The sequence below is a fragment of the Lynx rufus genome, unplaced genomic scaffold (genome assembly GCF_022079265.1).
Source record: "Lynx rufus isolate CCGP_SWC_20201006 ecotype Redwood Valley unplaced genomic scaffold, mLynRuf1.p SCAF_17, whole genome shotgun sequence".
Lineage (NCBI taxonomy): Eukaryota > Metazoa > Chordata > Mammalia > Carnivora > Felidae > Lynx > Lynx rufus.
Window position 1 is genome coordinate 11,245,294 of NW_025814831.1, and position 23,108 is coordinate 11,268,401.

The 23,108-nt window shown below is 50.6% G+C and overlaps 1 protein-coding gene across 1 annotated transcript; it reads left to right on the plus strand.

Annotated features, from left to right (window-relative positions):
- The first annotated feature begins 9,899 nt into the window (after nucleotides 1–9,899).
- On the plus strand, nucleotides 9,900–22,980 carry LOC124512231 (corticosteroid-binding globulin-like). The gene is made up of 4 exons (XM_047079728.1): nucleotides 9,900–10,509; nucleotides 16,736–17,006; nucleotides 21,214–21,361; nucleotides 22,795–22,980. Exons 1-4 carry the CDS (start codon nucleotides 9,900–9,902, stop codon nucleotides 22,978–22,980), a joined length of 1,215 nt encoding a protein of 404 aa, XP_046935684.1.
- Nucleotides 22,981–23,108: the final 128 nt, after the last annotated feature.

The window sequence follows — 23,108 nt, forward strand, 5'->3', positions numbered from 1 at the left end:
AAAAATAGAGCACATACGATTGCAAAAAAAATCCTAAGTTCCGCACGTTCGGTATCACATGCGGGCATACCTCGTTTCCTTGGGCTTCGCTTTACTGAGCTTCACAGATAATTGTGTTTCTTCAAATGCAAGGTTTCCAGCAACTGTGCATTAAGCAAGTCTGTTGGCACCATTTTTCCAACAGAATCTGCTCATTTCATGTCTCGCTGTCACCTTTTGGTAATTCTCACAGTATTTCAAACTTTTTCATTACTACTATATTTGCTATGGTCATCTGTGGTCTGTGATTATGACCTGCAGAAAGCTTGGGTGATGTTTAGCATCTTTAGCAATAAAATATTTTTTGATAATTTTATTTTTTCATCATTTTTTTAGTGTTTATTTATCTGGGGGGTGGGAGCATGAGCAGGGAAGGGGTAGAGACAGAGAGGGACAGAGGATCCAAAACGGGCTCCATGCTGAGAGCAGAGAGCCCGATGCAGGGCTCAAACTCACGAACCTGAGCCAAAGCTGGTCGCTTAACCAACTGAGCCACCCAGGCGCCCCAGCAATAAAGTATTTTTTAATTAAGGTATATACATTTTTTAGACATACGGTGTAACATAAACATAACTTTTATACGCACTGGGAAGCCAAAAAATTCATTTGACTCACTTTATCATGATATGTACTTTAGTGTGGTGGTCTGCAACCAAACCCACAATATTTATTAGGTATGCCTACAGATGATATTTTTTGACCATGGTGAAATAAAAGCAAATAACAAAGGAGTAGTCTGAGATTCTAAATACGCTAAATGGCATATTACTAAGTTACCCTGGGGCTAAAAATGAAACCATTAAGGGAATTAAGAAACACATCAAAAAATGACAATGATAATAGTAAATATCAAAGCTTTGTTGGACGTCCCTAAGTCAGAATTTAGATGAAAACTTTTAACTTTAAATACATTTATATGGAGACTGGAAATGTTAAAAAGTAAGAAAGCTGGCTAGGCATTTCATTCAAGAAATCAGAAAAAGAACAACAGGGGGAAAAAACCAAGGAATTTGAAAAGATGGTAAAAAGTAAAACGAAAGGCAGAAATCAATAAAAAATAGATTTCAAAAAAAAAAAAATGAAGAATTAACAAAACTAAAAGCCGGTCCTTTGAAAGATTAATTAACTAGACAGAGCTCCCTAACAAGACTCATCAAGGGGAAAAAAAAAAATAATAAGAAAGGAAATATGTAAATAAAATACAGAAACAAAAAACCACTGGTGTGACAGGCATTTTAAAATAATAAATTCCTAGATATAAATTCCAAAATTGACTTAATAAATTAAAAAAAAGTTTAAAAGACCAAAAAGTATTAATAAAATTGAAGCACCCCCAAAACTCTAGAACCCGGCCTGGGTGCCACTTTTCCTCTTTACTCATGGAAACGGCTCCCCTCGTTCCTGAAGGGAAGTAATAATGTTATCAACCAGCAGAGGGCACAGAAACCTGCTGGGCTTTCGCAAGGCCCTGTTCTGTGTGCTGTGATAAGGCCAAGGATGAGCAATCAACTCTGGAGTCCTTTGGGGAACCGATATAAACAGTGAGAAAAAAGTGTCTCTCTCCTTCTGATATCAAATAACCCAGTGATAACCAAATAACCTGCAGCCGCAGTGGCTACCGGTGCCCCCACACTGTACAGGCTAAAGCAGGAAAGCTGGAAAAAGAGCCAAGAAAGAATTTTTTTAAAAAGAGAGACCAAGTTGGGGCGCCTGGGTGGCGCAGTCGGTTAAGCGTCCGACTTCAGCCAGGTCACGATCTCGCGGTCCGTGAGTTCGAGCCCCGCGTCAGGCTCTGGGCTGATGGCTCGGAGCCTGGAGCCTGTTTCCGATGCTGTGTCTCCCTCTCTCTCTGCCCCTCCCCCGTTCATGCTCTGTCTCTCTCTGTCCCAAAAATAAATAAAAAACGTTGAAAAAAAAAATTAAAAAAAGAGAGACCAAGAAATGATACCCAACCTGGAAGCCCTGGATCCAGCCAAGCCTGAAGCCCTCCCCACCCCCTCAGAACTCTCATTCATGAGACCCAATATATATTGGTTTGGGGGGTGGTTTTTTGTGTTTTTTTTTTTTTTTTGCTTTTAAAATGTTTGTTGTCTGTCACTTCCAATCAAAAGAGAACAAATAAAAATGTGGGAAAGAGGGAAGGCGCTAGACTTTCTAGTTGAGTGGTCTTGGATCAGAATCCCAAGGGAAGCTCTCTCAGTCGCCTCATCTGAACAAAAGTGGTAAGATCTGTCTCCGCTTCATAAAGTTGTTGTGCAGAGCAAGTGAGATAATCTGCGGGAAGCACGCGGCTGCTTTTATTCCATGCCTCTCTCCCACCGGACGGAGGTCCCCTGGAAGCCAGAACCCTTGCAGGACTCATCCCCAGCCCAACCTTGGCACCTGGTTCTCCACAGGTGTCGGGTGCCATTGTGCTAATTAAGGACACCTGCGGCTTCCGCGCCAGCTGCCGCCAGGCAACCACAGGCACTGACGCAACCGCGGCCACATTTTGATATTAAAAATAAAATTCAGGGAACTGCCCGCAGAGGAAAGTTAACTTGCGGCGTTGCTGTGTTTGCTCAAATTTCCTGGAAAAGCCTCCCATTGGTTAATGTAGGAGGGGAGGGGACCACCAAATGGTGAAGGCCACTGGCCCCCCTCTAACCATTAACCAGCGGGGAAGCTGGCAAATAAGATTTAGCGGTGGCGTCCCGCCGGCTTACTGTACGCCTCCTGGGGCCCGGGACTAGGCCGGCGGTTGCAGCCTCAGCCCTTTGCAGACCGTGAGTAACACCGAACACCGTCCGTCCCTCCCGCTCCTGCCCCGCCGCCACCAGAACGAAGCCAGGACTGCATCTTGCTTCTGTGATTTTTTTTAACGGGCACTGAGCATTAGGGCAGCCAGCAGTGATACGAGGCTATAGGAGCAGTGACGCTGGGAGGCTTTGGCGGAGTCTGTGGGTCACCCATGCGGATGTGATTTCCCCTGGCCTCCAGGCTCGCAGGGGTTGACGCCGAGCTAAGAGTCATCCCCATCGGTCCCTTGGCCGAGGCTCCTAAGCCCGGCCGAATAGCACAAGGCTGTGACAGCTGGGCTGGACGGGTGCGAGGCAGCGCCCCCTGCCGGGGGATGCGGGCAGGGACACCGGGCGTGCCGCAGGGTCGCACACGCCTGCCACCCCTGGTTCACCCGGGGCAGGGACACTGCAGATGGAACAGGACTGTGCGCGACACCACGTGTGCTGAGGGTTAAATGCAGAGGGCCCCGAGACGGCACCTGGCCCACAGGGGCGTTTGTGAAAATAAAGAACGCGGTGGGTGTGTGCTTGGAGCATCACTGCAAACATGAGCGACGAGGGGGACAGACATGAAATGAAAGTCACCACGATTGTGGACACTGCATTGTGACGCGGCCGGGCACTTTTTGGAGATCTATTTTACCCTCATCACTTAGCTTCCTGTAGAGAAGGGCAGAAGGGCTCGGCCCAGGCTCTGAGGCCAGGCTGCAGGGCTTAGAATCTCAGCCCTGAACAGGTTACTCTACCTCCCTGGGCCTCAATTCTCTCATCTGTAAAGTGGGCCCAGGACGACCCATTGAGTGAGGCCACATACGAAGGCACTAATAACAGCTGTGACTAATAACAGCTCACGACAATCTCACAATCCCACGAGGTGGGTACGGTTTTAATCCTTACCTTGGAGGATTAACCCAGGAGGGGATGAGGCCTGAAGTCCCAGAAACAACAGGAAGAGGAGGGGAGCAAGAACTCGTAACTGGGGTAAGCCAGCCCCGCTCCCGGCTGTGCCCCGCACCAGGTCCTTGCCCCGGAGGGCTCCAAGCGGGTGTGGAGGGGACGGGGCTAAGGCAGAGACTTCGCTGCAGTGTGATGGGGCCACAACAGGGAAGCATAGAGAGCAGGTCTCCTGGAGGAGGGCTGGGCTCTACGTGCCCAGGGACAAAAGGAGGTGAGCCAGGCAAGGCAGGGGAAGGATAGGCCTGCAGAGTGGAGCCACACGGGGCAGGACTGGGGCGGGTCCGTCTTTGTCCCTAGATCCCAGGCCAGAGCCCTGGCTCCACAAACAATGGAACTGTCCCCTGGCAGAGGGCTGAAGGTCTGGTATGTGCTGGAAGGATGGCCGCCGAGATACCCAGCAGTGCAGTGGCTCAGACTTCAAGGGACCAGATCTGAGGCTGAGGCAGGGCTGTCACCAGGCACAGAGTCATGACCACCCCCCCTGGGACCAACCCCTCCTGGAAACAGCCGGGAGCCACTCAGCAGGAGAATGGCCAATGGCTTGAATTTTGAAAAGTTGCCTCTGGCTGCAGAGGGGAGGGAGGGCTCCGCGGAACAGGGGCAAGGACACCAGGGAGGGGCGGCTGCTAATCCTGGAAGAGGTGACAGGCCCCAGACGTGGACTGTGCTCTGAGACTAGAACAAGGAAGCAAATACCAGAAAATCAGAAGGTCAAAGGCGGAAAGGCCAGTGGTGGGTATTATTACCAACTCTATAATTATACTGAGGAAACTGAGGCAGAGTTTAAACAGTCCACGCATGTCACCTGGTTCATAAATAGCAATGCTGGGCTCCGAATGCAGCGTGGCCTCCCACAAGACCAGGAAAATGAAAGCCAGGCAGCCGAGAAGGGAGGGGAGGGCAACAGGGCTGTTGTCAAAGCAGAAAAGAAGCAGGGAGCACAGGGCAGGGAACTTCAGCAGGACTTGTCCCACCACACGGAGGGGGACACGCAGGAGTGTGGAGGGGCCTGGAAGAGGGGTGGGGGTGGGAGTTGCATCTGTCGCTCACGAGGTGCTGGTTTTGGAGCATGCCAGGGCCTCGGGGTGTTCCAGAACAGACCAGTGGTCCCCAAATCAGAGTGCACCACGTTCTCCTGGGGGTACTGTCTTCACTGTGGGCTCCCGGCCCCCTTCCAGAATGGTGGGTCCCCTAGGCGGGGCAGTGCAGGGGGTCCTGCTCCTTCTTCTTTACTGGGATACAGGTAGCTCCCTAAAGCACAGGGGAGCTGGGGACCAGCAGCCCTGCAGGTAGAACGTTCACTTACTGGTTTTGACGTTGGCTGCATTTTTTTTTTAATTGCTCTTACCAAACATCTTTGAACGGTCTGTATGTCTTTTTCTCCTTAATTTTCTTCTTTTTTTTTTTTTTAGCATTTATTTATTATTTTTTGAGAGACAGAGAAACAGAGTGTGAACCGGGGAGGGGGAGAGGGAGAGAGGGAGACGCAGAATCCGAAGCAGGCTCCAGGCTCTGAACCGTCAGCACGGAGCCCGACGTGGGGCTCGAACTCACGAGCCGTGAGATCATGACCGGAGCCGAAGTCAGACGCTTAACCGACTGAGCCACCCAGGAGCCCCTTCCTTAAGTTTCTTATAGTGATAAAATATACAAAAGATTGATCTTTTAAATTATTTTTAAATGTACAGTTCAGCGGCATTATGTACCTCCAAACTGTTGTGCAGCCGTTCCCAGTATCCATATAACACTGTGAAATAAAAGAAAGAATATATATCGGTCCCTGCCCCCTGGTTGCTGACACCGAGCTCCTAAAATCCTTGTAATTTCCTAAGTGATGAGAGCATCGGGAGCAACTCACGTTCTAATATTTGGTCTCTGCCCCTGGTTCCTGATGCAGAGTTCCTAAATGCCTTGGAACTTCCTGGGCGGTAGCAGTGTCTGTTGTTCTAATGAGGTGACTTTTGATAGGTGCCTGGATAGCTTCAGGATGGGGCTGGTCCAGGAAAGAGCAAGCCATGATCAGGAGCTTGGAATTTTCAGTCTCACCGCCCCCCCCCCCTTTCTCTGGGAAGAGGCGAGGGGTTGAAGATGGAGTTAATCATTCATCCTGCCTCTGTGATGACGCTTCCATAAAAATCCCATAGTTTGGGGGTCAGAGAGCTTCTCGATCGGTGAAGACATCTGCGTGCTGACCACGCCAGCTCCCCAGAGACAGGAGCTCCTGTGCTTGGGACCCTTCTGGACCTCGCCCTATAAATCTCTTTGTCTGGCTGTTGATTCATACTCCTTATTCTGTCCTTTATAATAAACTGGAAGTAAGTGTTTCCCTGAGTTCTGTGAGCCCGGTCTAGCAAATTATCAAACCCGGTGAGATGGTCATGGGAACCTTGATTTACAGCCAGTCAGAAGTACAGAGTGACAAGCTGGGACTTGTGATTGGCACCTGAAGTCAGGGGTGGGCAGTCTTGTGGGAACTGAGAGCCCTTCACCTGCAGGGGTGGATAGTGTCAGAATTGAGTTACACTGTAGGGCATCGGGGTGTGGAAAACCCTCATACTTGGCGTCAGAGGGAAGCGTGGCAGTCGGGCGAGAGGAAAGGAGAAACACAGGAGTGTCTTCTTTATACAACCACCTTTAACTTATCCTTTCACCCATTGATGGACATTTGGATTGTATCCATTTTTTGTTGTCGTTATTGTGAATAATGCCGTTGTGAACAACGGGGTGTACAAATATCTGCTCAAATCTCTGCTCCCAATTCTTTTGTGTATATGCTCAGAAGAATCGCTAGGTCATATGGTAACTCCGTGTTACTTTTTTGAGGCACTGCTGTTGTCTTTTCCACCTGGCTACACCATTTACCATCCCCACCAGCAAGGTACAGGGTCTCCAAGTCCTCCATATCCAACACCTGTTTTCTGTTTGGCTGTTGCGTTCGGTTTGATTTTTGAAATAGCCACGCTAATGGGTCTGAGTTGTATCTCATCGTGGTTTTGATTTGCATTTCCCCAATGACGTCAATGTGAGCATCTCTTCACGTGCCTGTTGGCCATCCGTATGCCTTCTTTGAAGAGATGTGTGCTCAACATCTTGGCCCATTTTTTGAATTGGATTGTTTTATTATTTTTTTTGTACTTGAGTTTTTCTCTACTCTGGACGTTCGTCGTTTATCGGATATGGTATTTGCAAATATTTTCCCCCATTTTGTGGGTTGCCTTTCTACTCTATTGAGTGAACAAGAATTTTTAAAGAATCCAGTATGTCTAATTTTTTCTTTTGTTGCTTGTACCTTTAGTGTCATGTCCAAGAAATCATCACTAAATCCAGTGTCGTGAAGTATTTTCTCTATGTTTTCTTCTGAGTTTTATTTCTCCCTTACGTTGAGGTCTTTGGTCCATTTTTGTATATGATATAAGATAAGGGTCCAGCTTCATTCTTTTGCATATGTATAATCCAGTTCCCCCAGCATCATTTGTTGGAAAGACTGTCCTTTCTCCATTGAATGGTCTTGGCACCCTCATCAAAAATTATTTGACTGTATATGCACGGGTTTATTTCTGGGTTCTCCATTCTATTCCATTTGGTCCCTATGTCTGCCTTCATGCCAGTACAACCCTGTTTTGACTGTTGTCTTTTTATTTTGTTTTGTGTTTTTTTGTTTTGTTTTGTTATTTGAGAGAGGCACGAGCGGGGGAGAGGGGCAGAGGGAGAGAGAGAGAGAGAGAGAGAGAGAATCCCAAGCAGACTCCACATTCAGCACAGAGCCCGACGTGGAGCTTGATCCCATGACTCTGGGATCCCGACCAGAGCCGAAATTGAGAGTCAGACGCTCGAGTGAACCATCCAGGTGCCCCTGATTTCGCAGTTTTATATGAAATGTAAAAATCAGGAAGTATGAGATCTCCAACTCTGTTCTTCTTCCTCAAGACTATTTTTGGCTATTCAAGTTCCCCTGAGATTCTCTACGAATTCTTGTAAATCTAGAATGGATTTTCCTATTTCTGCAGATTGCATCATTGGGATTTTGATAAGGATTGCGTCTAATCACTAGATGTCTTAGGGTAATATTGACAACTTTAAGAATATTAAGTCCTCCAATCCATGAACACAGCATGTCTGTTCATTTATTTATCTCCTTCTGTAGTTTCTTTCAGCCATGTTTTGCAGTTTTCAGTGCACAAGTCTTATACCTCCCTAGTTAACTCCTAAGTATTTTATTCTTTTTGATACTATTGTAAATGGAATTGTTTTGTTAATTTCCTTTCCAGCTTGTTCATTGTTAGTATATGGAAACAGAACTGATTAGTGTGTGTGTGTGTGTGTGTGTGTGTGTGTGTGTGTGTGTTGATTTTGTAGCCTGTCACTTTGCTGAATTTATTTATTGGTTCTAGCAGAGCTTTTGTAGAATCTTTAGTGTTTTCCACATGTTTCTGTGATGTTGATCAGGTTGCCTATGAGCAGAGATAATTTCACTTCTTCCTTTCCAATTTGGATGCCTTTCATTTCTTTTTCTTGCCTCATTTCTCTGGCTAGAGCTTCCAGGACTGTGTTAAGTAGAAAAGGCAAAAGCAGGCATCACGCCTCGTTCCAAATCTTAGATGAAAAGTTTTCAATCTTTCACCATTACATTAGCTGTGGGCCTTTCATATATGTTTTTTTTTTAATTTTATTGAAGTGCTTTCCTTTTAGTCCTAGTTTGTTAAATGCTTTTATCTTGAAAGGCTGTGTGGAATAATGCCAAAGTTGATGCTTTTTCTGCATCAACTGAGATGATCGTGGTCTTTTTTTTTCTTCGTCCTGTTAATGTGCTATAGCACATTGGTTGATTTTTACATGTGGAACCATCCTTGCATTCCAGAAATAAATCCCACTTGGTCATAGTGTGTAATCCTGTTAATGTACTGCTGAATTCTAGTTGCTAGGATTTTGCTGATGATTTTTACGTCAATGCTCATAAGCAATATTTATCTGTAGTTTTCTTTCTTTATAGGTTCTCTGTCTGGATTTGGTATGGTTACCACGGAAATTACGTTTAACCCCCTAAAATTATAACACTCTCACTTGAATTTATGCCAGCTTAATTTCAACAGCATACAAAAACCTTGTTCCTATGCAGCTCCATACCCCCCATCCTTTCAGGTACTTAAGTCACAAATCACATCTTCATTCGTTGTGTATCCAAAAACATAGACTAATAATTGCTTTTCATGGATTTGTCTTTTAAATCATATCAAAAATAAAAAGTGGAGTTAGAAAGCAAAATTACAATAATACAAGTTTTTCTAATTGTTCATATATTTACCTTCACGAGAGATTTTATTTCTTCCTATAGATGGTATTTATTTATCCTTTCATTTCAACCAGAAGGGCTCCCTTCAGCCTTTCTTACAGGTGAGGTCTAGTGGCAATGAACTCCCCCAGCTTTTGTTCATCTGGGACTGTCTAGATTTCTCCCTCATTGTTAAGGGATGGTTTTACCCAGGCACCTGGGTGGCTCAGTCGGTTAAGCATTCGACTTCGGCTCAGGTCATGATCTCACCGTTCCCAAGGTCGAGCCCCGCATCGGGCTCTGCGCTGATAGCTTAGAGCCTGGAGCCTGTTTCAGATTCTCTCTGTCTCTGCCCCTGCCCCACTCATGCTCTCTCTCTCAAAAATAAATAAACATTAAAAATTTTTTTTGGAAAAGATTGTTTTGCCAGGTACAGGATTCTTAGTTGATAGTTTTCTTCTTTCAATTCTTTGAACGTATCACTTGGTCAGATTTTTAACCTTCCTGGGCCTCCCTTTCTGCCTACGTCAAATCATAATAATAATACCTACTTGATTTGTTTGTCAGTGAGGATAAAATGAGAAATATAGGCAAAACACATAGGTCAGTGTTGGGCGCCTGGTAGGAACTTGATAAATCATAGCAGGTATGATCATACTTCCAGATGAGGAAGTTGAGGCCCAGAGTCCTGACTTGCCCCAGGTCACACAGCCAATGGGGAGGAAGGAACTGAGGCTTGAATGGGGCCTTCCATGGGGTCTTCTGCCCACCTTTTCGCCATGCCCCGCTGCCTTGGAGGCCCCACATTGTCTAATGAGCATTCCTGATTTGGCAGGGCCGGACCATCCTGGACGATGCTGCTTTCCCTGTGCACCTGTTTCCTCTGGCTATCCACCCGTGACCTCTGGACCGTCCAGGCTCAGGACCCCGACACCGATGTGAGCACAAGGAGCCCTCACCGGGACTTGGCTCCGAACAATGTTGACTTTGCCTTTACCCTCTATAGGCATCTAGTGGCTTCAGCTCCTGGCGAGAATGTCTTCATCTCTCCCTTGAGCATCTCCATGGCCTTAGCTATGTTGTCCCTGGGCGCCCGTGGCTACACGCGGGCCCAGCTTCTCCAGGGCCTGGGCTTCAACCTCACCAAGACATCCGAAGCTGAGATCCACCAGGGTTTTCAGCACCTGCACCACATCCACAAGGAGTCAGACGCCACACTGGAGATGGCTATGGGTAGCGCCTTGTTCCTTGACCGCAGCCTGGAGCTGCTGGGGTCGTTCTCGGCAGACAGCAAGCACTACTATGGGTTGGAGGTCTTGGCTACGGATTTCGAGGACTGGGCTGGAGCCAGCAGACAAATCAATGAGTACATCGAAAATAAGACCCATGGGAAAATTGTGAACTTGTTCTCGAAGCTGGACAGTTCAGCCACGCTCATCCTGGTCAACTACATCTTCTTCAAAGGTACCCCCCCCCGGCCCCACCCATCCCATTGCCAAGAACAGTAGGAGCCATCAAAACCCAGGGTGCATTCTCGGGCAACATCTTGGATTTTACAAAGCACATTTTCACCTGTGAATCTCTGTCGTCACCACAGTCCTCTTAGGAAAGTAGAATGATACCATCTTACAAATGTTCAAAATGACACCTAGAAGAATTGAGCCACTCACCCAAGCTCTGGTAGGTTCATTCAAGGCCCAAACATGTAATGGTGAACAGTCCGACCACCCCGTGGTCTACGTATGTTGTCTGAGTGCTGGCCGGGAGTCGGGCACTGGGCCAGGGGCTGGAAGCCCAGCCAGACACAGCCCTTGCCCCCCAGAAACTCCCCCCACATGGCCCCCAGGCTACACACACCCCCAGAATTCACAGCCAGCTCTGACCAAGTGCCATCTCCACCAAACTCCAGCCCTTCCTCCCCAGTTTGGAGCAGGGTGTTCCAAAGTTCTTGTTCATAGAAGTCACCATGGGGACTTGTTAAAATTATAGATTGCAGAGCCCATGCTAGACGTACTGAAGCGAAACTACTGGGAGAAAGTCCCAGAAGTTTGCATTTTTAACAAGGCCCCCTCCCCCAATCGTATTTATGATCAGATAATTTGGGGATACGTTATTCTTTTTTTTAATTTTTTAATGTTTATTTATTTTTGAGAGAGAGAGAGAGAGAGAGAGAGGGAGAGAGAAAGAGAGAGTGTGTGTGTGAGTGGGGGAAGGGCAGAGAGAGAGGGAGACACAGAACCTGAAGCAGGCTCCAGGCTCTGAGCCGTCAGCACAGAGCCTGACGCGGGGCTCGAACTTGTGAACTGCGAGATCATGACCTGAACCGAAGTCGGACCCTTAACCGACTGAGCCGCCCAGGCGCCCCAAGGGATACCTTATCCTTGAGAATAAAATCTACAATCCTTAGTCTACGGCAGTGGTTCTTAACCCAGGGTGATCTCCACCTCCTCCTTCCACCCTCAGGGACGCTTGGCAGTGTCTGGAGACATTTTGGGTTGTCACACCTGCGGGTACAGTGGAGTGTGCTCCTGGCATCTAGTAAGTAGAGGCCAGAGAGGCCCCTAAGCCTCCTACAATGCACAGGACAGCCCCCACAATGATATCTGCCCCAGAGTGGCTATCATCCCAAGGCTGAGGACCCTGGCCTAGAGACATCTGCTTCTCTGTCCTCTCCAGCCTCACATCTCAACGTTTTCCCTCTTCCAACTTCCCAACACACAGCACGCTCACACACACACACACACACACACACACACACACAGCGTGCACGTGAGCACACGTGCACACACCTGTACGCACACACGTATGCACACAGAGCAATTACACGTGCAGGCACACCTTAACACACACAGCACACAGCACGCCCACGCCCACATGCACACGTGCACAGTGTCCAACCACACCGAGTTCCTTCCGGTCCGGGAGCACGCCTGTCCTCATGGAAGCCTGAATTAGTTCCCTATGGCTGCTCTAACAAACCACCACAAACACGGTGGCGTAAAACAACGTGGATTTATTATCTTAACAATGCTGGAGGTCAGAAGTCCAAAATGGGTCACGCGGCGGTTAAAGTAAAAGTGTTGGCAAGGCTACGTTCCTTCCGGAGGCTCCAAGGAAGAATCGGTTCCTTGCCCTTCCCAGCTTCTAGAAGCCACCTGCGTTCCTTGGCTGCTGGGCCCTTCGTTTGCTCTTAAAGCCCGTTAGCACATGACCATGACCTCTCCTCTGCCCCTGCCCCTCCCACCATCCTCTTCCACTCTTAAGCAAACCCTTGTGACGATACTGGGCCCACCTAGATAATCCAGAATGATCTCCTCCTCTCTACATCGCCGATTGGCAACCTTAATGTCCTCTTGCCATGTAACATAACAGATTCACGGGTTCCATGAATTAGGATGTGGGCATATTTGGGCGGCCATTCTGCCTGCCGCAAAACCCATACTCTTTCTGTCCCCTGAGCCGCCCCCCAACCTGCCTGCGCCAAAAACTTCTTCCCACTCATCAAATCTTGGCTCAAAAGTTACCTCCTCCATGAAGCCTCCCCTGATTCCCTCAGGCAAACCCTTGCTTCTCGTGAGCACCCCCTACAGTCTTCCCACACCTCATTTTTAACAAACATCTTGTTAGACCTTATAAGCCTGCGCTCAGGTGGTTCGGTCTCAGTTAACCAGTCATATTTGAAGAAATGCAAGTGAAACGGGGGGGAAAAGGTAATAACCACATTTAATATGTATCTCTCAACAACCTCAAAGCTCATCCAGATCATAGTCTCCAGAAAGAATCCTCACTTGCCCTTTTCTCTTCTCTCCAACTCCTACTCAGTGCCCCCCGTTAGCCAACCGCACCCCCCCCAGCTCTATGCTACCTGGACAGACTTACCGTCATGTCAAGCCCCCCTCCTTCTGTCTTCCGTCCTCTGCACCAGCCTGGAGGCCCACCTGGCAGCGGTGTCCCTCCCGGGAGGGTGTGAGGCTGACCCGGCCAAGGCAGCAATTTTTTCCCTCCACTTTTACTGAGACATAATTAGTTTATAACTGCCTGTGTTCAAGACCTACAGCGTGATGACTTGATATACGCGCAAACTGCAAAATGACCCCCAAGATAAGGCGAGCTGACACCCACATCCCCTCACGTGGTAGGAGTTCTAGGTTTTTAGATTCTACATACATGTGAGATCATACAGTATTTGTCTTCCTGTGTCCGACTCATTTCACTTAGGATAATGCCTTCGAGATTCATCCATATGATCACAAATGGCAGGTTTTCCTTCTTTTTTCTGTAGCTGAATAATATCTGTGTGTGTGTGTGTGTGTGCACGCGTTTTCTTTACCCATCCATCCATCCATCAGTGGACACCTAAGTTGCTTCCTCATCTTGGTTATTGTCAATAACGCTGTGACGGACATAGGAGTACAGATAATGTCTTTATCTCTTTGAGATGGTGAGTGAATTTCCTTCTGATGTATTCCCAGGAGTGGGATTGTTGGATCATACGGAATTTCCGTTTTTAACTTTTTGAGGAACCTCCCTACCGTTCTCCACGTAAAATCAGCTGCACCGAGCTGCGTTCCCGCCCGCAGGGCACGAGGGCTCCTTCTTCTCCACATCCTCACCAACCCTTGTTCTCTCTCGTCTTTTTGCCACTGGCCACACGCACAGGTGGGAGGTGATAGCTCATGTGGCTTTGATTGGATTTCCCTGGCGATGAGGGATGTTGGGCCCCTTTCCATGTACCTGTTGGCCATTCGTACGTCTTCTGTGGGAAAATACCTATTCAAGGCCTCCGCTCATTTTTTAGTTGAATTACTTGCTTTCTGCTATCAAAGTATATGAGCTCCTTATATATTGGGGATAGTAGCCCCTTATCCAATATGCAGTCTGCAAATGTTTTCTTCCATTCTGTAGGCCGCCTCTCGTTGTGTTGATTGTATCTTTGGCTGTGCAGAAGCTTTTTAGTTTGTCCTGCTTGTTTATTTCTCCTTTTGTTGTTTGCGATTCTGGAGTCATATCCAAAAAGTCAGCACCAAAATCAATTTCAGGGAGCTTCTTTTTCCCTATGTTTTCTAGCCTTATGGTTTCAGATTTTTCTTACGTTTATTTATGTATTTTGAGACGGAGGGGGCAGAGAGAGGAGAGAGAGAGAATCCCAAGCAGGCTCTGCACCGTCAGCACGGAGCCTGATGCGGGGCTCAAACTCACAAACTGCGCGATCGTAACCTGAGCCGAAGTCAAGAGTCGGATGCTTAACTGACTGAGCCACCCAGGCGCCCTATGGTTTCCGATCTTTAATTCACTTTGAGTTAACTTTTGCATGTGGTGTAGGATGTGGGTCCAGCTTCATTCTTTTGCATGAATACCCAGTTTTCCTAGCACCAGGTATTGAAGAGACTATCTTTTTCCATTGAGTTATCTTGGCTCCCTTGTCAAATATTAGTTGGCCCTTCAGGATCTTTGGTGTTTCCATTCGTGTTCTTTGCACTCAATCGCGGGAGGGTCAAGGACTCTGGGAATGTTTGCCCAGAAAGGTTTCCGAGTGCTCCCCCAAACTCCACAGGCCATCTCTCCCACAGACTGTGTGCTCCTGCCTGGTATCCTTGTCTCTTTGGAGGCCCCAGTGCCTTTGCACAGTGCTTGGCACATGGCAGGAGCTCAACAGTGGTTGCATAGAGATTCTGGCAGCACTTCCTTGGAAGCAGAGTGTAGTAAACCCAGGTACGGGGGAAGGGGTGCTCCGGGGCCCGCGAGGGGGCTTGTGGGACAGCCGTCGTTTGGTGACGTCATTTGGTGACGTCATCTGGCAGTTTCTCAATGTTCTCACGACCACAGTGGGACTGAGCTGATGGAAAAGAGTAGTTCCTGGTGATAAAATCCGAACGGCTTTGGAAATAGAAATCTGAATGCGAGAGCCGACAGGGGCGTGTGCTGCTTTGTTGTACACAGATTTTCCGGAACACAGCCAAACTAAGTGGCAAGCCCCTGTTTAAGCTGGGGCTACCCTAATGTTTCCAGAAGGCCAGCATAATAAGTAGCAATGAGCAGTGGCACAGCTATCGTCACTAAACTCAGGGCAGGCAAAGTGTCCCTGGCATGTTCCTTACTTAGTGGACTCTCTCGACAGCTTTTTTTCTTTTTTTTGAGAACACTAAAAATATCGTTAGAAGGTTTTCCGCAGGAATCATCCTTGCTCTCCCCAGTTTGCCCCCATAAATTCTTAAGTTTCCCGACCCCGAGTTCTCATGGCCCGAGAACTTTCAAGGAAAAAAAAAATCCCCTAAAATAGAGGTCGGGCCCCATTCTGTATTTTGTTTTGTGCCCAAGGAAAAACCTAACCCTGAAAAAATTCATTTTTTTTTTTTTTTTTTTTTTTTTTTGCTGGAAGTCGGACAGGTAAACCACCACTTAGTAAGTGAACCACTGCCTTCAGTCCAGGGGGTCCCAGGCCTCTTCTGGAGGATGGTTTGAAAGCCCTCAAATGATCCCGCTTGCGGTGAGACAGCCAGGCTGTGACGTCACACTCAGGCACCAGGGAGGGGGCGGGGCATAGGCTCCAGGCCCCGCATCCACCCGGCCCTTTCCCCGCCTCCGCCCACCTCTCCCTACTGCCTCCCGTAGGAGCCCTTCACGGAGATTGAGGCTGCACAGAACGAGACTTCTGGCCTCGTGGTCCGCAGATCCTGCAGGCGGCGGGATGGAGAGCGGCCTGCCTGGACCTCTGCTCTGGCCGCCACCTCCAGGCAGCCTCAGTTGGGACACAGAGACCTCACAAGGGCGCCGGGGCTTTCAGGCCGAAGGCATCCAAGACACCGGGGACCCCCAGGATGCAGGGTCCCCAGTCATCTCCAGGCCTGGAGAGTCTTAACCTAAGGCACCGGAGGCCCTGGCGAGATCTGCCCACGTCTTTAAATACCCAGAGTTCTGTCACCTGTGAGAGGACTCACGGTTGCCTGGAATGAGCCCAGAAGGGTCGAAGGGGCTCAGCAGACAGGCCTCACGATCAGGCGGGCTTTGGCTCTCGGAGCAATTTTCTTCCCGTGAAGAGCTGACCAGTGGTGGAGAGTCTGGTCCGTGAAGGTAGTGAGCTCCCCATCACGAGGCAGGCAGAGAGGCTACGGGATGCCATCGCGGAACACGGCGGAGGGCTTCGAGTCCAGCCGCTGGTGTGAGCCTGTGACCTCAAGGGCATCTTATCCTGACTTTGCCCGCAGGAAATGGGGTGTGGCCCCCGGGGGGTGGGCACGGTCCACGGGGGGCCAGGGTGCCTGCTGGGCTTCTGTGGCTGACGTCAAGGCGCGGGGACGGGACGGGCGGTCCGTTGCTCCAAACCTCCCCCACTCCTGACCTCGACTTCGCAGCCCGAGTTCCCTTCGACACGATTTCGGAGCCCTCCAATCCGGGATCCACTCCGGGCTCGGGTGGGAGGCAAAATCTGGTTTCCTGAATCCGACCCCCAAATCCAAGGGCCAGCATTCTCCTCTGTCTCCCTCCTCCTGTTTTTAGCAGCTCGGGAACAGAGTGAACCCTCAGTCCGTGCCAAGAGGTGGAGAATACAACGGGCTCAAAAGTGCCGGGGATTTCGTACCTTACCGCGAACCTCCCGCCTCCCTGGTGGGGGCCGCGACCCGGCCTAGAGCTCTCCTGCCACCCACTCTCACGGGCCTGACTCCTGCCCTCCCCCTCCCTCCTCTCCCAGGCACGTGGGCACAGCCCTTCGACCCGGAAAGCACCAGGGAGGAGAACTTCTATGTGAACGAGAGCACCGTGGTGACCGTGCCCACGATGTTCCAGTCGAGCCCCATCAAGTACCTGAAAGACCGGGTGCTCCCCTGTCAGCTGGTACAGCTGGACTACACGGGCAACGAGACCGTCTTCTTCATCCTCCCAGACGAGGGGAAGATGGACACAGTCATCGCCGCGCTGAGCAGGGACACCATTCAGAGGTGGTCTGAGTCGCTGACCATCAGGTAAGCCCTTGCCCTCCCCCTGGACCCGCCCCCCGGGGCTCATCGCTTTCCGGTCCGCTGGGTCCCCAACGGCCTGAGGTTCTCTGACCGAGAGGTCACACCTGTTCATCCACCTGTCGGTTGACACTGAGATACGCTGGGGCGGTCCACAGAGCGAGGTGCCCCGTCCCTGGGAGGCTAACAGCTACCTTCCGCGTGATCACGTTTTTGCATCCATCGTTGGCTTAAACTGTGTTCACCAACTGCCCCCGGCCCCTCGCTTACCCGTTGTTATTATCTTGCTTCCCTGAAATCAAGCACGGTTACCACTCCTGAGAGACCCCATAAAAAATACACCAAAATGACCGTTTCCTTCATCCCGGAGCCAACACATGGCTCAGTCGGTGAAGTGTCCGACTTCAGCTCAGGTCATGATCTCAGTTCGTGAGTTCGAGCCCCACATCGGGCTCTGTGCTGACAGCTTGGGGCCTGGAACCTGCTTCGGATTCTGTGTCTCCCTCTCTCTCTCTGCCCCTCCCCAGCTCTCTGGCTCTCTCTCTCTCTCTCTCTCAATCTCTCTCAAAAATCAATAAATATTTAAAAAATTTTTTAAAAAGTAAGGACCTAGATAGGTAATAAAGGAGTAAGGGAAAAGGGGTGAGGGGTGTATATGCCCACGGGCCAGTGGGGGGGGGGGGACAACCAGCCAACGCGTGCCCAACCTGAGGCCCACGCAAGGGGTGCACACTCAAGGAGGGTTGACTGAGCATGGGAGCTGGGAATGAATGATGCATGATGAATGAATGAATGAACGAATGGACGAATGAACACATTTCCCCCCCCCCCCCCCAGGCACCTCTGAGTCAGACGGCAATCAAAATTATGGTCACCTTGGAGGAGGGGATAGATGTTCTTGAACGTGATCCTCACTCTCGTGAGATTTCAGTTGTGTCTGTGTGTAAGCAATCCGAGCAGCACCATCAGCGTGGGCCCTGGCGGTGCGTGGGGCGGTGCAGACCGTGAGGGCAAAAGGGACGCAGGGGAGGAAGGGGACACTGGGGTCTGGAGTAGTCAGGAAGGCTTCCAGAACAGATGTCATTTCTTTCCTTTCCTGTTCTTTCCTTTTTTTTTTCTTTCTTTCTTTCTCTTTCTTCCTTCCTTCCTTTCTCCTTTCTTTCTCTTTCTTCCTTCCTTTCTCCTTTCTTTCTTCCTTTATTTCTTTCTTTCCTTCTTTCTTTCTCTTTCTTCCTTCCTTTCTCCTTTCTTTCTCCTTTCTTTCTTTCTTTCTTCCTTCCTTTTTCCTTTCTTTCTTTCTTTCTTTCTTTTTCTTCCTTCCTTTCTCCTTTCTTTCTTTCTCCTTTCTTTCTCTTTCTTCCTTCCTTTCTCCTTTCTTTCTTCTTTCTTTCTCTTTCTTCCTTCCTTCCTTCCTCCTTTCTTTCTCCTTTCTTTCTTTCCATTCTTTCTTTCTCTTTCTTCCTTCTTGCCATTTCTTTCTTTTCTTCCTTCCCTTCTCCTTCCTTCCTTTCTTTCTTTTCTTTCTCTCTTTCAATACACATAACTTTTAAAAATTTTTTTTTAATGTTTATTTTTTTGAGAGAGACAGACAGACAGAATGTGAGCAGGGGAGGGGCAGAGAGCGGAAGACAGAATTTGAAGCAGGCTCCAGGCTCTGAGCTGTCAGCACAGAGCCCGATGCAGGGCTCGAACTCACGAACTGAACCGTGGGATCATGACCTGAGCCGAAGTCACTCGCTTAACCAACTGAGCCACCCAGGCGCCCCTCTATCAATACACACAAATGGTAGCAGCAGCTTAGACCATGTACTAGGCTAAGCAGAAAGGATAGAAGGTGGATAGGACAAAAGATGGACTTCAAGGACATGCATTCGAGAGCAGAAACACAGATTCTGCTGGAATTAATACTGTACAATGACGTCAGTTCTGTCCTCGCGGGACCAGAAAGGAGCTAAGTAAATGTTCGATGCTGAGGGAAGGGAGGATTGCTTGGCTGCCCCAGGGGACCACAGAAAGGGCTGCGGAGGGAATTGCTTTCCACTTGAACTGTGTGTTAAGCCCGAGGGCAAGTTCAGCCAGCGGAAGGGCCACCCAGAGCGTGCGTGGGACAGGAAATGGCACAAACCCCCGCCAGGAGGCTGTGTCCCGGGGCACCCACAGGGCCAGGCCGCAACAGCAGCAAAAACCGAGACAAATTCTAGTTGAATGAAATTTGCAATCCAAGAGCTTCGCCGGCAGAAAATCCAGAAAGAAGTTCTGCTACGTTCATACATGCGCGGGGTTTGGGTTTTATGGTTTCAAGTTATTTTTATTTCGAGTCGTAGCCTCAGAGAGCTGCTCAGGGCCGGGGCTTCTGGAGAGTTTAGTCCTATTCTGCGAGTGGACGTGGACGCCTGGGGTCTGACCTCACTCCAGCCGGGAAGAGCCGTGTGGTCAGCTCCGGGGTTCCCGGAGATGCCCTAGCGCTACGCGGGGCCCCAGAGGCGTCCTTAGTCCCGGACCCCTCGCACCTGACCTTTCGCATGGCCACGGGGGGGGAGTGGGGTGGGTATGTGCGACCGTGAGCCTGTGCTTGGGCAACGTGAGGGATCCCTCGCTGCCTCCTGGCCCTTTCACTTGCCCCACCCCCACCCTTCCAAGGGAGCCCGGAATTCAGGAACGGCGGCCCCAGGGGGTGGTTGTGCACCGTGGATCAAGCAAATTCTGGCTCCTTTTCTGTTGAAAATGAGAAGGATAATGTTTCTCTTTACACCAAAAATAAGCTCTTCACTAAAACACTTCAGCTTAAAAAACATTAATCAAAAATACATACTATTTTCTTCTAGATTTTTTTTTTTAAACAAACATCCAAGGCAGAATTTTGATCGGGCAGGAATTCTCTACTCCATCCACATGACACTCTGCTAGTCCTAGAAGTCAGACCCTAGGGGTCCTCACCTCCAGGCTTGTGTCACCCACTCTCCCACCTCACCCCTCCAATGATCACCTCCCCCCTCCCTGGAGCAGCACCCCTCAGGGTCCAGCTGTCTCCTACCTCCTAGGGAAGGCTCATTGCCCCCACACACAGCTCGTGAGAGCCCTCTCTCCATCTCTCTTCCTTGTCCCTCCTTCCCTCTCCCTCCTCCCTCCCCCTCCTCCCTCCCCCTTCTTCCTCTGCCCTCCTCCCTCTCTGTCTCTCTCTCCCTCCCTCCCTCCCCCTCCTCCCTCCCCTCTCTTCCTCTGCCCTCCTCCCTCCCTGTCTCTTTCTCTCCCTCCCTCCCTCCCCCTCCTCCCTCCCCCCTCTTCCTCTGCCCTCCTCCCTCCCTGTCTCTTTCTCTCCCTCCCTCCCCCTCCTCCCTCCCCCTTCTTCCTCTGCCCTCCTCCCTCCCTGTCTCTTTCTCTCCCTCCCTCCCTGCCCCTCCTTCCTCCCTCCCCCCTTTCCCCCTTCCTCTGCCCTCCTCCTCTCTCTCTCTCTCTCTCTCTCTCTCCCCCCCTCCTTCCCTCTCTCTCTTCCCATGAGGCAATGGGGCTTTGAGGCAACTAGTCCTGACCTCTTCACAATTCTGCTGCTTCCCAGTGGTGTGACTTTGGGGAAATTCTTCAGCTTCTCTTGAGTTCAGTTCTCTCCATCTGGAAACTGAAGATGTTGGCTCCAACTCCTTGAGGTTGCATGAGTGAGTGTGTGTACACACACACACACACACACACACACACACACAGGCATCGGATGCGAATACAGAAGCTAGGAGACATCCACCAGGTTGATTCCCCCCTAGGAGAGAAGTGCCCTCACGGCCCTGCCCCTGCGCTGTCTCGCTCTTTAAATGAGGACAAGCAAGGACTTGGCTAAAGCTGCACAGCATTAGTGGCAATGCTGGGGCCAGGACCGTGCTCCCAGGGTGCTCCCCCCACCCCTCCCTTTCTGCAGGGGGTGCCTGGGGGACCACAAGGACTCCTTCAGGGACCCTCTTCTTCAATGTCCAGCTGTACCACAGGTGGAATCCACTCAGAGAAAGAGCCGAGAAGAAAAGATCGAGCAATTCAGAGGCCCAGAGAGGAAGCTCATGCATGTGATGGCGAAAGAGACAAAGCCTGCCTCTTGTTCTGTCCCTTCTCTTTTTCCCCAAAAGTGTGTCCGGCTGGGAGGCAGGGTCCGGAGGGGTCACAGAGGAAACGGAAGTCGCCTGGGAGGGGAAGTCTAACCCCATCTGCTTACCCCCTGCCCCCCGAGCAGCCAGGTGGACCTACACGTCCCAAAGGTGTCCATCTCTGGAGACTACGACCTCAGGGCCATCCTGAGGGACATGGGCATTGCAGACTGGGTCAACAACGGGGTGGATTTCTCCGGCATCACCCGAGAGGCCCAGCTGAAGGCGTCGAAGGTAAATGTCCCTAGAGCCGGTCTCCCTAGAGCCTCCCAAATTTACAGTACAAATAATAATAAGCAACACGGAGCCCATTCACGAACGGGTCTCTGAGCCCCAGGTTGAGAGCCCCGGGTCTTGTCCACGCCCCTACTTTTATTTACAACAGGGCAAACGGAGGCTCCGCAGGGAAATGCGATGTCTCTAAGGTTACACAGAAGCTAGTGACAAGGGAGGGTCGCAGCCCAGGCGCGTGCCCCTTCCGCCGGGCCACACAGAGGGGGACAGGGTGGGAAACCAAGCCATCATGGCAGGACTGGGGGCGGCCGGTACCAAGAAGGGACCAGGGAAATGGGAAACGTCTGAGTGAAATCACATCGGCCCGTCTACCCGTTACACTCATGACCCTTCATCCGTCAGCTCTGTGTTCTGCTGGTCACTCCAGAACATAAGTATTGAACACCCACTCTGTGCCCCAAACTTCTAGACACTGGGTATGCCTGTGCTATTCTGATGGGGCCCTTCCCCCACGGGACCTCACAGTCCTGTGGGTGACAAAACCAGACAGGGGACAGGACAGAGCTCCGGAGGCAGCAGCCCCTCCCTCCAGCACGCAGTATGTGCTGGATAAAACGCATACCGTGAAGGATTGAGTCAGCCAGCCCTGACCTGAGCCAATCTCTCGGGGGAAGAGCCTCTCCGTCTTGAGAAAGGGAGATGACCCCCGCCCACCCCCCCACGGCCACAGAGCTCGTGGATAACGGCGTGACATTTGGCCCAGGGTCTCTTCCACTCGAAACCTCATTTCCCAGGACAAACCCCAGGGCTTCCCTGGCCCCGCTCGGCTTCCTCCTAGCTACGTGCGCCTATTTACGGAGCTTCTCAGAGCCTCCGGTTCCTCGCTGTCCAGCCGCTGAGAGGCACCGTCCCCTCGGATGTTGTTTATTAGTTCTGACCCACCCAAGGCTCCTGACGCGAGCCACTCCGGCATTTTGCTGATTTCAGAAATTCTCCCTAATTTTGATCACAACGAGAGACCGTTCAACGGTCCCTTTTCCACCCTGGGCAGGCCCAAGCACTTTGCATAAATTGGACCCTAGTATGTGACTAGCGGGGTGGAGGAGGGAGGTCCCCCTTCGCCCAGGACCCCGGAAGGAGTGCCTGATGTGGACACCGAAGTCCAGTCAGTACCATGAGCCCCCTGAACTCCCCGCGGCCGGCTCCACCTGCCCACTCTCTAGGAAAGAAGTCTAGGTGCCACCTGGGTTCCGGAGGTGGACAGACGTTGGCCCTAATCCTGGGGCCACCACTTAGGGAGCCAGCAAGCGACCCTCTCTGAGCCTCAGCTTTGCCACCACAAACCGAGGGTGGGAGGGCTCAAAGCGAGGTATGGAAAGCCCCCAACACACAGCAGGTGCTCAACCCCCACTTCCGCCCCCCCTCCCCGACAGGTGGTCCACAAGGCTATGCTGCAGCTGAGTGAGAGCGGCCTGGAGGCGGCTGCCCCCTCCGGGCTCATGCCGAACGCGGCGTCCAAGCCCCTTGCCGTCCACATCAACCGGCCCTTCATTGTCATGATCTTCGACCACTTCACGTGGAGCAGCCTTTTCCTGGGCAGGGTTATGAATCCGACCTAACGGGGCGTCCCCCGGGGAGTCCCAGCACCGGCTGACTCTGCGCATCAGGGACCCCACAGACACGCTGTATATATATATATATATATATACACACACACACACACACACACACACACACACACACACAC

Coding starts and splice junctions, on each gene's coding strand:
- LOC124512231 (XM_047079728.1), top strand. CDS start 9,900: ATGCTGCTTTCCCTGTGCACCTGTTTCCTCTGGCTATCCACCCGTGAC. Junction 10,510..16,735: donor CAACTACATCTTCTTCAAAG/GTACCCCCCCCC, acceptor CTCCTCTCCCAG/GCACGTGGGCACAGCCCTTC. Junction 21,362..22,794: donor CCCAGCTGAAGGCGTCGAAG/GTAAATGTCCCT, acceptor CCTCCCCGACAG/GTGGTCCACAAGGCTATGCT.